The 14359-nt window shown below is 41.5% G+C and overlaps 1 protein-coding gene across 3 annotated transcripts in view; it reads left to right on the forward strand.

Annotated features, from left to right (window-relative positions):
- Positions 1–14359, forward strand: part of RUFY1 (RUN and FYVE domain containing 1) — a 64248-nt gene that overhangs the window by 31732 nt on the left and 18157 nt on the right. For all 3 annotated transcript variants that reach the window (XM_027548435.1, XM_027548436.1, XM_027548437.1), the window contains exons 8-11: positions 3270–3339; positions 6965–7066; positions 7924–8040; positions 8496–8663. In XM_027548435.1, coding sequence (XP_027404236.1) covers positions 3270–3339; positions 6965–7066; positions 7924–8040; positions 8496–8663 — 457 coding nt within the window. The remainder of the gene's footprint in view (positions 1–3269; positions 3340–6964; positions 7067–7923; positions 8041–8495; positions 8664–14359) is intronic.

The raw sequence follows: 14359 nt of genomic DNA on the forward strand, positions 1-14359 counted from the left end.
GAGCCCAGCATTTATCATGATGTACTCTGCATATAAGTTAAATAAGCAGGGTGACAATATACAGCCTTAACGTACTCCTTTTCCTATTTGGAACCAGTCTGTTGTTCCATGTCCAGTTCTAACTGTTGCTTCTTGACCTGCATACAGGTTTCTCAAGAGGCAGATCAGGTGATCTGGTATTCCCATCTCTTTCAGAATTTTCCACAGTTTATTGTGATCCACACAGTCAAAGGCTTTGGCATAGTCAATAAAGCAGAAATAGATGTTTTTCTGAAACTCTCTTGCTTTTTCGATGATCCATGGGATGTTGGCAGTTTGAGCTCTGGTTCCTCTGCCTTTTCTAAAACCAGCTTGAACATCTGGAAGTTCATGGTTCACGTACTGCTGAAGCCTGGCTTGGAGAATTTTGAGCATTACTTCACTAGCATGTGAGATGAGTGCAATTGTGCGGTAGTTTGAGCATTCTTTGGCATTGCCTTTCTTTGGGATTGGAATGAAAACTGACCTTTTCCAGTCCTGTGGCCACTGCTGAGTTTTCCAAATTTGCTGGCATATTGAGTGCAGCACTTTCACAGCATCATCTTTTAGCATTTGAAATAGCTCAACTGGAATTCCATCACATCCACTAGCTTTGTTCTTAGTGATGCTTCCTAAGGCACACATGACTTCACATTCCAGGATGTCTGGCTCTAGGTGAGTGATCACACCATTGTGATTATCTGGGTTGGGAAGATCTTTTTTGTATAGTTCTTCTGTGTATTCTTGCCACCTCTTAATATTTTCTGCTTGTGTTAGGTCCATACCATTTCTGTCCTTTATTGAGCCCCTCTTTGCATGAAATGCTCCCTTGGTATCTCTAATTTTCTGAAGAGATCTCTAGTCTTTCCCATTCTGTTGTTTTCCTCTATTTCTTTACATTGATCACTGAGGAAGGCTTTCTTATCTCTCCTTGCTATTCTTTGGAACTCTGCATTTAGATGTGTATATCTTTCCTTTTCTCCTTTGCTTTTCGCTTCCCTTCTTTTCACAGCTATTTGTAAGGCCTCTTCAGACAGCCATTTTGCTTTTTTGCGTTTCTTTTCCATGGGGATGGTCTTGATTCCTGTCTCCTGTACAGTGTTACGAACCTCTGTCCATAGTTCATCAGGTACTCTTATCAGATCTAGTCCCTTAAATCTATTTCTCACTTCCACTGTATAGTCATAAGGGATTTGATTTAGGTCATACCTGAATGGTCTAGTGGTTTTCTCCACTTTCTTCAATTTCAGTCTGAATTTGGCAATAAGGAGTGCATGATCTGAGCCACAGTCAGCTCCCGGTCTTGTTTTTGCTGACTGTATAGAGCTTCTCCATCTTTGGCTGCAAAGAATAGAATCAATCTGATTTCGGTGTTGACCATCTGGTGATGTCCATGTGTAGAGTCTTCTCTTGTGTTGTTGGAAGAGGGTGTTTGCTATGACCAGTGCATTCTCTTGGCAGAACTCTATTAGCCTTTGCCCTGCTTCATTCTGTACTCCAAGGCCAAATTTGCCTGTTACTCCAGGTGTTTCTTGACTTCCTACTTTTGCATGCCAGTCCCCTGTAAAGAAAAGGACATCTTTTTTGGGTGTTAGTTCTAGGTCTTGTAGGTCATCATAGAACCGTTCAGCTTCTTCAGCGTTACTGGTCGGGACATATACTTGGATTACCGTGATATTGAATGGTTTGCCTTGGAAATGAACAGAGATCATTCTGTCGTTTTTGAGATTGCATCCGAATACTGCATTTCAGACTCTTTTGTTGACCATGATGGCTACTCCATTTCTTCTGAGGTATTCCTGCCCACAGTAGTAAATATAATGGTCATCTGAGTTAAATTCACCCATTCCGGTCCATTTTAGTTTGCTGATTCCTAGAATGTCGACGTTCACTCTTGCCATCTCGTTTGACCACTTCCAGTTTGCTTTGATTCATGGACCTGACATTCCAGGTTCCTATGCAATATTGCTCTTTACAGCATCAGACCTTGCTTCTATCACCGGTCACATCCACAGCTGGGTATTGTTTTTGCTTTGGCTCCATCCCTTCATTCTTTCTGGAGTTATTTCTCCACTGATCTCCAGTAGTATACTGGGCACCTACTGACCTGGGGAGTTCCTCTTTCAGTATCCTATCATTTTGCCTTTTCATACTGTTCATGGGGTTCTCAAGGGAAGAATACTGAAGTGGTTTGCCATTCCCTTCTCCAGTGAGGATAGTCTCCTCTTGAGGATATATCTTTTTTGGCAATTTATGTTTTTTAAGATTTGTTCTAAGATTTATGTTTGGAAATTTATGTTTCCTAAGAAAAAAATAGCAATTTATTGGTACTTTGTGAGTTATATAGTCAGTACAGAATTGAAAATGCCATACTCTTTAAACTTGTAATTCCTTCCATATCTTTTGTTTTGTTGCCATTTTCATTTTGTGTCAATTTGTATTTTTATCTTTCTCCCACCCAATTCCTGAACCTTGGTTCACTAGCCTTGAAAGATTTGGCTCTTGGTACCCACCCCCTCAATCGCAAAAAACATCAGTTTTTGGGAGTAGGATCTGTTGCCTAAAAGTGCAGATTCTAGATCCAGACTTCCTGGGTTCATAGGGGTATGAACTTAGTGAGTTTTTCAATGTAAAGTTACAGTTTCCTCATCTGTAATACAGATTAACAATAAAATTTGCCTCACAGAATTGTGGGGAGGATTACATAAGTTGATGCATTTAAAATGCTTAGACCAAAAGAGAGCCTGGTACATTGTCCAAAAAGAAAATTACTACTATTATTGTTGTAGCTATTGTTGTTGTTTATGAAGTCTACACTAGCTTTTTGTGTATTTTTCAGTATGAAGGTAGAGCATGTTACTTAAAGAGTATGTGAAAAATGGGACAAAGTATAAAAAAGATTTAAAAATCAACTTTGATCCTAGTGCCCAAAAGTACCAATATCTTGTTATGAATGTTACTTTAGATGTATGACTGCCAGGGCATTTTGGCTCCCATCTATTGTGTTGGGAGAAACTCTTGTTTTCTTTCCAGTTGGCTAAAAAACAAATGGGTAGCATATTTGGGGAAGAAAACATTGAAAACTTTTCAATTAATATACATATATATTTAGAATCCTCATCTATGCGTTAATTGGAAACCCTTTGACTCCATTTCATACAGGAAATCTGAAACTCTCTATTCTCATTGTTTACAAATTGGGAAGACAGCCTTCATAGGTTCACATTTACTTAATATTTTCTGTTTTACAGCTGCACAGTTGGGGATCTTCAAACCAAGATAGATGGCTTGGAGAAGACTAATTCAAAGCTTCAAGAAGAGGTTTGTAACTTCCTGAAATGCTTAAGCCAGAATGACCCCAGGCTAAGAGAAATGGTATGGTTGGTATATCTGACCAGAGCTGCTCACTGGCAGGAATGGGAAGTGCTAACCTTGGGTGGAGCTGCAGACAGGACGGGCACTCTCAGAATTTCACATCCTCAGAATGTCTGTGTTCTGCGCTGGCCAGGGCTCCCGTGAGCCAGTGCAGCTGATGGCGAGCCAGCTCTCGGGGACTTCGGTTTCATCGCGCCACAGTGGCTCAGAGGAGACAAGTGCAGGTCCTGTTGTGAACGTGCTGTTCTCTTCCTCTTTTACCACCCGTCCTGTGATGTTTGTGTCTCCCTGCTGTCGGAAGGCGCAGGCTCTGCCACGGGGTGGAAGTACCCTTACCCGCCCCTTTGGTGTTTTGGCCTTGCTGGCGCGTGGAGCCAGTCTCCCCACAGTGTGGTCTTTCTCTGCTTTCTCACTAGGAAGAGAGAGAATGAAAGGCCAGGAAGAAGGAGGGCTGAGGCCGAGGAAGAGGCTTGCTGCCCGCACCCGGCCGTCCGCTTGGTGGACACAGCTCGTCTCCTACTAGCAGGAGCGGGGTGCGTGCCCACAGGTAGCGGTCCCTGGCTGCCCGGCCCCCCCAGCTCTCACTGGGAAGGAGAGGCCGCGAAAGCGGCCGGAGGACAGCCGCCCGTGGCTTGGAGCAGGTCACGGCCGCGAGGAGTCGCAGAGCATGCCTGTTAGTAAGGACTCCAGTGGAAGGCTCACTGCAGACTTCCTATACTCTTCTCAGGGCCATGACTGGAACAGCTTTCAGGAGAGGAGCTCAGATATGTGAGAGGAGGCAGAAATTCAAAGATGAGCGTCACAGGAGAGACTTCATCGCATTTAGAACTGAAGCACTCAAATTCCTCTGGGGATGGAGTGGGCCTTTGGGTCTCTCTTTCCTCATCTCCAAATTGGGTGATAAGTCATACCTTACAATAGTGTTGTATAGATTAAATTAGGTTAATACCATATAAACGTGCCTTGCCTGATACTTGGCATGTAGAGGCGCTCAAAGAGACCTTAGTTGCTTTTAGACAAGCAGATTCACTCTTTGTTCTCCCAGATGAGGCGGCATGCTTTGTTTTTTGTTGTTGTTGTTTTAGGGTTTTTTAAATCATTTTTATTGAAGTATAGTTGGTTTATAATGTTATGTTAGTTTCAGGTATACAGCGAAGTGAATTAGTTATATAAATACATACATCCACGCTTTAGATTCTTTTCCCATATAGACCATTACGTAGTATTGAGTAGAGTTCCCTGTGCTCTACAGTAGGTCCTTATTAGTTAACTATTTTCTTTTTTTTTAATTTTTTTTTAGTTAACTATATTATATAGCAGTGTGCTTACGTTAGTCTCAGTCTTCCAGTTTATCCCTTTCCTCCCCCTTTTACCCCTGGGAACCATAGGTTTGTTTTCATCTGGAACTCTTTTTCCATTTTGTATATAAGTTCATTTGTACCCGTTTTTTAGTTTCTACATATAAACAATATCATGTGACGTTTGTCTTTCTCTATCTGACTTACTTCACTTGTATGACAGTCTCTAGGTCCGTCCATGTTTCTGCAAACTGACATCATTTCATTCTTTTTATTCCATTGTGTATATGTACCACATCTTCTTTATCCCCTCCTCTGCTGATGCACATTTAGGCTGCCTCTGTGTCCGGGCTGTTGTCAGTAGCGCTGCAGTGAACACTGGGTCTGTGAATCTCACACTCTTGCTTTCTCTGCTGCATGCCCAGGCGTGGCACTGCTGGGTCACGGTAGCTCTAGGAAGAGTTTTTTAAGGAACCTTCACACTGTTCTCCACAGTGGCTGCACCAGTTTACATTCCCACCAACAGCGTAAGAGGGCTTCCTTTATCCACACCCTCCCTGGTATTTGCAGTTTGTAGGCTCTTATGATGGCCATTCTGACCTGTAGTTTTGGTTTGCATTTCTCTAGTAATTAGTGATGTTAAGCATCTTTTCGTGTGCTTTTTGGCCATCTGCATGTCTTTGGAGAAATGTCTGTTTACATCTTCTACCAATTTGTTGATTGGATTTTTCTTTTTTTAAATACTGAGCTGCACGAGTTGTTTGTATATTTTGGAGATTAATCTCTTATAAGTTACTTTGTTTGCGAATATTTTCTCCCACTCTGAGGGGAGTTGGCACACTTTGAATGAAGGTCTAATTTAGCTTTTGAAACTGAACAACTGGGTTATTTTTTCTTCAAAAGCAAACAGTTGTAATAGAAAATGTGCTTTAGAGAAAAGTACACCTCTCAGTCGGGGTGTGCTCTCTCTATCCTCAGAGAGTAGGACTGGAATTACCATACGGTTTTTTCCTGCTTCTTCCCTTGTAGCAACTAGCACCTCCTTTCAAGCCTTACAGTTTTTAGCTTGGGCACAGAAGTTATGTTTAGAAAACCTCAGTCCTGGCTTCTGAGTCTGAGTGGACCTAGATGCATTGACCAAGAGAAGGCTCCCCTTCGCGAATGATGCTAGGAGCATAGCCACACATTGGGACACACGTCTTGCTTCTTTCTCCTTACCCAGCCTCACCTTCTCTCTCGAGGCTGGTTCAGAGTCTGGATAAGGACAAGCTGGTTGGAGCATTCACTCCTTGTCTTTCCTGCTGGCCTCTCTTCAGCAGCTCCACGAAGACACCTGCTCCTATATACTTTTCCCTAAACTATGTTAACTCATTCAAGGCAAGGAAGATGTTTTCCTCAGGCACATCTTTAGTGGTTTGGTTGTGATTCTACTCCCACATTCTTTAATTATCTCTCTAGTGATAAGATATACTTTTGCTCATTGGCTAGAAAAACTAAAAAGGGGGTGGGGGGGAGGGGTAGACAGGAAACCCATAATCCCTTGGCTAAATGACAGCTCTTTTTAACACTTGGATTATAGTGTCCCCATCTTGTCCTAAAAGTTTTGTTTGTTTGTTTGCTTTTGATTTTCTTCTTAAGCACTTTTAAGTTGTGGGGTTTTTGTTTAGTTTTGTTTTAGGCTGTGCCGTGTGGCATGTGGGGTCTTAGTTCCCCAGCGAGGAATCAAAACCATGTCCCCTTCACTGGGACCACCAAGTCTTTACCCCCACCAGGGAAGTCCTTGTGGTGGTGGTTGTTTTAAACTAGTCATGAGAACATACTCTATAACCTGCTTTATTGTATTATATCATAAATATGTTCTCAAGTCATTAAAAGTTTTTATAAATATTTTAATAACTACTTGTTTCTTTTTTTGCTCTCACTGTGATTTGTTAAACCATTTCTAGTATTGGACATTCAGGCTGTTTCTAATATTTTGTGTCCGTAAATCTTTGCCCATGTGAAATAGATGGTATATTGTCATTTTTGTGAAAGAGTATCTGGGGAGGGCAGAGATCACTAGGGGCAAGGGTGGGAGAGAGATTTTACTGTCTATGTATTTTTATCTTTGGAATTTTGTGACCGTATTACCTAATTCAAAACAAGGATAAAATACAAAATTTCACATATGTGAAAATGCATTGTCAATTTCGAGGATGCTAAATGTTAGCTTCTGATTTGAGCAGTAAGATTCATTTTGATGTTAAAAAAATATAAAAATCTTTCTTAATAAGCTTTCAGCTGCAACAGACCGAATTTGTTCACTCCAAGAAGAACAGCAACAGTTAAGAGAACAAAATGAATTAATTCGTGAGAAAAGTGAAAAAAGCGTAGAGGTGAGAAATGGGCCTTGCGGGCACTCAGACCTGTCCATCACAGACCTCAAGCTTGAAACGTGCAAAGATGCTCTGTTTCAAAGATGCCTTGGTACCCTCATGTCACTCTCAGGCTACCTGGACCACTTGCAGTTTCCCAAGTGCCTCTAGGCCTTTGTAAATGAAAGTTACTGTTCCCTCCTCAGCTTCTCTTGTGCACCCAGGCCCCTGTGGGGCTGCCCCGGTGCCCAGCAGTGGGCCTGGGCCCTTCTCCTCCTGTGTTCTCATCACTCGTCGCGTCTCCCTCCATTATAGAAGCCATTTGCTGGTTTGTAGAACTGCTGACTTGCAGCCGTCTCACCCAGTGACTTGAGGGTAGAGACCGTATCTGATTCATCTCTAAATTTACCCAGTGCCAACAGTTATGCTAGATAAATATTGAATGGGGACCTTTCCCACTCAGAACAACTTTTCTGTTTTAAGGAAAATTAAACTGTTTCTGAGCCCACCTTTTCAAAAATCTGTTAGTTTGCTTTCATCCTTCAAGTTCAAACACGTTAAAATATCTTTAAAATTTTAACTTTTCTCTATTATTTTAAAAAATAGAAATTAGAAATTATGCTACTTTTTAAAACATATATGTGGTATATTTTAGCAACTTATTGACCAGAGATATATTAATATATCTTTTGTTACCTGAACATGATTGACCAGAGTGTTTCATTATTCACTTACATAACAAATCAGCAGTCACGGGCATTAGTTTCTGCAATAATTCCCCAGTCAATATGCGTTAAAATACTTTGTACTTGGCCAACCCAGTAGTTAGCTTGTTTCTGTAAGCAAACCATTCCTCTGGTGCTCTTGTTTGATCACAGATAACAAAACAAGATACAAAAATTGAACTGGAGACTTACAAGCAGACTCGGCAAGGTCTGGATGAAATGTACAATGATGTGTGGAAGCAGCTGAAGGAGGAGAGGAAAGCCCGTCTGGTGAGTGTGTGGGCCTGAGAGTCGTCAGAAAGATTTCCCACTTCATTCCCTGTAAGCTAACTTCTATCAGCACTTTGCAGACACATGCTTCAGCCTTCTTTAAAATGAATTAGTTTTATGGGAATAAGGCTTTTAACGTGTTAAAAAAAAATTCCTGGAGTGTTCCTCATTGCCACCTACCTACTTTCTGTTGACTTGATGCTGAGCCAGTGTTCACTGTAAAATGAGAAAAGGGGTAAATTTAAATCTAGTTGTGCTCCACACAGACTTGTCTGCATCTCCCTAACCTATTCAGACCTTTGTATTTTCAGCACTGCCCAAAATACAGTATCAGTTAAGTTCATTTCTCTGATCTACTATTAATATTAATACTATTACTACTAATACTAATAGTATTAATAATACTATTATTAATATTACTACTATTAATATTCTCCTTATTCATATCCTTTAAGGAACTAGAAAAAGAACTGGAGTTACAAATTGGAATGAAAACTGAAATGGAAATTGCAATGAAGCTACTAGAAAAGGACACCCATGAAAAGCAGGACACTCTAGTCGCCCTGCGCCAGCAGCTGGAGGAAGTCAAAGCCATTAACTTACAGATGTTTCACAAAGTCCAGGTGGGAATTGGCTTTGTGTCCACATCACACAAAGCCCCGACACAGTGGGCATGGATTCCGTCTTCCAAGTTTGGGCAAGTGACAGTTTGACTTAATGTTGGCCATAACTCGCAAGGCTCATGATATCTGCTTTGGCATCGCCAGACCCCTGTCTGCAGAGTCAGCACAGCATAGCTGGATTCCCCAGGGAAGGACCACCCCCACGTCCCTCTAGTGCTGCTGGAATTCTGGCTTCACCCTCTTTCTCCCTCTGGGCTTCAGATGCCGAAGGCTGAGTCAACACTTGTATCCCTGGTTGGAGAACTGTAAAGAAACGTCCCTCCTGTTTTCTTATTTCCTTTTACCCCCCACCCCACTCCCATCCTCTTTCCTGTAGCTCAATATTCGAAAGCGTTAATCTTTTCATTTGTATTTATCACTCTAAAACGTGTATCGTTTTGAGATACAAATTTTAGTTTCCATCAGTGGTATTTTGCTGTGGCTCTCTTGTTCCTTTTTCTGCCTCGGCGTGACATTTATCTGCGTACTTGTCTGCTGTTGGCTTCTTAACACGGTTTAGCTTCCCAGTGTGTGTACCCACTGCACTTTCCTGCCCAGTGATGGACAAACGATTTTCCTTCACTGTGCTAGCACAAGCCACACCCTGGCAAGCAGTGTACCCATCTCCCTTTGCAACCTGGGAGAATCTCTCTGGCAGACACAATCGTAGTGTCCTCCTAGCCAGACGCTTCTTTCTTCCTTTGTGTTCTTGGTTTGCACAAGTCCAGCCACACAGCTTTCCAGAAGGGCTGCACCAACATACACTCCCTCCAGCTGTGTCATGCGGTTACCTGTATTGTGAGTGAGCGTACAATTGTTTTAATATTCATTTCTCAGTCTAGTGAGCTTGAGCATCCTTTCACATGGCAGTTAGCCATTTATGTTTCCTCTCTGTGGCTTACCTGTTCATATTTTTTGTCCTTTATTTCTTTTGGGTTTTCTGTTTTCCTTGTTGATGAGTAGTAATGTATAGTGTAAATATTAGTCCTTTACTGGTCTACAGATTGTAAGTATCTTCTCCTAGTCATCTACTATCCTTAAGTCCCTAGTTTTGATGTAGTCTAATGTGTTGATTTTTCACATATGGTTAGCACTTTGGGGGCTTCCCTGATAGCTTAGTTGGTAAAGAATCCGCCTGCAATGCAGGAGACCCTGGTTCTATTCCCGGGTCTGGAAGATCCCCTGGAGAAGGGATAGGCTATCCACTTCACTCAAACTCACGTTCATCGAGTCGGTGATGCCATCCAGCCATCTCATCCTCTGTCGTCCCCTTTTCCTCCTGCCCCCAATCCCTCCCAGCAGCATGTTGACTCATTGGAAAAGACTCTGATGCTGGGAGGGATTGGGGGCAGGAGGAAAAGGGGACGACAGAGGATGAGATGGCTGGATGGCATCACTGACTCAATGGATGTGAGTCTGAGTGAACTCCGGGAGTTGGTGATGGACAGGGAGGCCTGGCGTGCTGAGATTCATGGGGTCGCAAAGAGTCAGACACGACTGAGCGACTGAACTGAAATGAACTGATGTTAACTCTATTTTTAGTTTTTTAAGGAATCTCCATATTGCTTTCCAGCGTCTGTACTAATTTACATTCCCAGCAACAGTGCAGGTGGTTCCCTTTTCTCCACACCTTCTCCAGCGTTTATTATTTGTAGACTTTTTGATGATGACCATTTTGACTGGTGTGAGGTAATACTTCACTGTAGTTTTTATTTGCGTTTCTCTGTAATTAGGCATGTTGAGCATTTTTTCATGTGCCTGTTGGCCATCTGTATGTCTTTCAGAGAAATGTCTAATTAGGTCTTCTGCCCATTTTTTGATTGGGTTGTTTGGTTTTTTGATATTAAGCTATGTAAGTTTTTTATGAATCAAGAAGAGATAAGAAGGCTTTCTTCAGTAAACAATGCAAAGTAGAGGAAAACAACAGAATGGGAAAGATTAAAGAACTCTTCAAGAAAATTGGAAATATCAAGGGAATATTTCATGCAAGGATAGGCACGGTAAAGGACAGAAACAGTAAGGACCTAACAGAGCCAAAAGAGGTTAAGAAGAGGTGGCAAGAATACACAGAAGAACTATACAAAAAAAGATCTTCATGACCACGATAACCATGATGGTATGGTCACTAACCTAAAGCCAGACATCCTGGAATATGAAGTCAAGTGGGCCTTAGCACTACAAACAAAGCTAGTGGAGGTGGTGGAATTCCAGCTGAGCTATTTAAAATCCTAAAAGATGATGCTGTTAAAGTGTTGTACTCAATATGTCAACATTGGCCACAAGACTGGAAAAGGTCAGTTTTCATTCCAATCCCAGAGAAGGGCAATGCCAAAGAATGTTCAAACTACCAGTCAGTTGTGCTCGTTTTGCAAGCTAGTAAGGTTATGCTCAAAATCCATGAAGCTAGGCTTCAGCAGTACGTGAATCGAGAACTTCTATATGTACAAGCCAGGTTTAGAAAAGACAGAGGAACCAAAGATCAAATTACCAACATTCATTGGATCACAGAGAAAGCAAGGAAATTCCAGAAAAACATCTAATTCTGCTTTATTGACTACGCCAAAGACTTTGACTTTGTAGATCACAACAGACTGGGAAATTCTTAAAGAGCTGGGAATAGCAGAATACTTTACATGCCTCCTGAGAAATCTGTATGCAGGTCAAGAAGCCACAGTTAGAACCTGACGTGGAATAACTGGTTCCAAATTGGGAAAGGAGTACAACAAGGCTGGGTATTGTCACTCTGTTTATTTAACTTCTTTGCAGAGTACATCTTGGAAAATGCTGGGCTGGATGAATCACAAGCTGGAGTCAAGATTTCCACGAGAAATATCAACAGCCTCAGATATGCAGATGATACCACTCTAATGCAGAAAATGAAGAGGAACTAAAGAGCCTCTTGATAAAAGTGAAAGAGGAGAGTGAAAAAGCTGGCTTAAAACTCAACATTCAGCCACAGGTGCACATGTGTTGCCCCCATCCCGAGCCCCCTTTCCTGTGGCTCATTCATGTTGATGTATGGCAAAAGCCACCACAATATTGTAATTAGCCTCCTTAAATAAATTAATTTTTTTTAAAAGAACTCAGCATTCAAAAAACAAAGATCATGGCATCCAGGCCCATCACTTCATGACAAATAAGTGGGAAAACAGTGGAAACAGTGACAGATTTTTTGTTGGGCTCCAAAATCACCACAGATAGATAGTGACTGCAGCCATGAAATTAAAAAGATGCTTGCTTCTTGAAAACTGTGACAAATCTAGACAGCATATTAAAAAGCAAAGACATCACTTTGCCGACAAAAGTCCATATAGTCAAAGCTCTGGTTTTCCAGTAGTCATGTACAGATGTGATAGTTGGACCATAAAGAAGACTGAGTGCCAAAGAATTGATGCTTTCAAACTGCAATGCTAGAGAAGACTCTTGAGAGTCCCTTGGACTGCTAGGAGATCAAACCAGTGAATCCTAAAGGAAATCAACCCTGACTATTCATTGGAAGAAGACTGGATCGCTAGGTAATGCCATATACAAAAGTTAACTCTTGATACATTACAAACCTAAATGTGAAAGGTTGAGTAAACTAGTGTTGAATATCTTTGTCACCTAAGCATGAGAATGTTTCTAAAACAAAACCTCCAAAGTGCAAACCATATGTGAAAAATCAACACGTTAGACTATGTCAAAACTAGGGACTTAAGGATAGTAGATGACTAGGAGAAGATACTTACAATCTGTAGACCAGTAAAAGACTAATATTTAGACTATACATGGAATTACTGCTCATCAACAAGGGAAAGATAGGAAATCCAAAAGAAAAGGGACAAAAAATATGAACAGGCAAGCCACAAAGAGGAAACATAAATGTTGAAGCTGAAGCTCCAGTACTTTGGCCACCTGATGTGGAGAGCCAACTCATTGGAAAAGATCCTGATGCTGGGAAAGATTGAAGGCAGAAAGAGAAGGGGGCAGCAGAGAAAGAGATGGTTAAATAGCATCACTGACTCAATGGACGTGAATCTGAGCAAACTCCAGGAGACAGTGAAGGACAGGGAAGCCTGGCATGCTGCAGTCCATGGGGTCACAAAGTTGGCCACAACTTAGGGACTGAACAACAACTGTAAAGCTGGCTGTTGGTATATTTTCAAAATCCCTCTGTTGATCACATCATTAGCAAATATTTTCTCTCATTCCATAGGTTGTCTTTTCATTTTGTTTATGGTTTCCTTTGCTGTGCAAAAGCGTATAAGTTTAATTAGGTCACATTTGTTCATTTTCACTTTTGTTTCCATTTCTCTAAGAGATGGATCCAAAAAACTATTGCTGCAATTTATGTCAGTGTTCTGCCTATGTTTTCCAGTGTTCTGCCTTGATCTTTAATCCATTTTGAGTTTTTCTTTGTATATAGTGTCAGAAAATGTTCTATTTTCATTCTTTTACATGTAGCTATGCACTTTCCCAGCACCGCTTGTTGAAGAGACAGTTCTTTTCTCCATTTTCTTGCCTCCTTTGCTGTAAGTTAATTGACCATAAGCGCATGGGTTTATTTCTGTGCTTTCTCTCCCGTTCCATTGATCTCTGTCTGGTTTTGTGCCAGCATCATGCTGCTTTGGTTACTGTAACTTTGAGTGTAGTCTGATTCTTGATAAATATTTTAGAATAAGATATAAACTTCCTTTTTTAAAGCTCCAGCTGAATTTCCTAAGTGGGAATTACATTGAATTCAAAGCTTGCTCTCCTTTTGTCCTTTTTATTCCATAAGAGTTGCATTTTCTCCAGGTGAGCCCCTCGATTCTGTCTAGTTCTTGATGGTAGCGTGGTTGTTTCCTTATTTTGGCCGCGTCTTCTAGTGAGGTCTTACTAATATAGAGAAGTGCTTTTGTGCTTTATAGGTTGATCTTGCATTTGACAACCTTGCCCACCACGTGGTTCTGATAGTTTGTCTGTTGATCTTGTTGGTTGTAATTAATCATATTGTAGGCAAATAAAGACAGTTTAGTCTCTTCACTCTCAAGTCTTGTGCCCATTATTTTTTGTTTCTTTTAGCACTGGCCTCCATGACTACATTAAACAGGAATGGAAATAGTGAGCAGACTTGTGATTCTGATCTTAAAAGTAATGCATGCAAAATTTTCTCCATCAGGCCTTCCCTGGTGGCTCAGTGGTAAAGAATCCGCCTGCCAATGCAGGAAACACACGTTCCATCCCTGATTGGGAAATATCCCACATGCCTTGGAGCAAGTAAGCCCGCGTGCCACAACTATTAAGCCTGTGCACTAGAGCCTGGGAGCCACAGCTACTGAAGTCCACACAGTCTAGAGCCTGTGCTCCGCAGCTAGAGAGTAGCCCCTGTTCCTTGCAACTAGAGGAAAACCCACACAGCAACAAAGACTGAGCACAGCCAAAAATAAATAAATTATTTTTAAAAAAGATTTCCCCATCAAGAATAATGCTTACTAGATGGTTGGTGTATAATCTTTACTGAATTAAAGAAGTTCTTTTTTTTTTAATTTATTTATTTACGTTCTGTGCATGGGCTCCCTCTCGCTGCATGGAGCAGAGGCTGCTCTGATTGTCCCACACAGGCTTCTCACTGCAGTGGCTTCTCGTCGTGGAGCGCGGGGCTTGTGGGCTTCAGTAGCTGCAGTGCGTGGGCTCTA

Source organism: Bos indicus x Bos taurus, chromosome 7 (genome assembly GCF_003369695.1).
Source record: "Bos indicus x Bos taurus breed Angus x Brahman F1 hybrid chromosome 7, Bos_hybrid_MaternalHap_v2.0, whole genome shotgun sequence".
In the NCBI taxonomy this organism is placed as follows: Eukaryota; Metazoa; Chordata; class Mammalia; order Artiodactyla; family Bovidae; genus Bos; species Bos indicus x Bos taurus.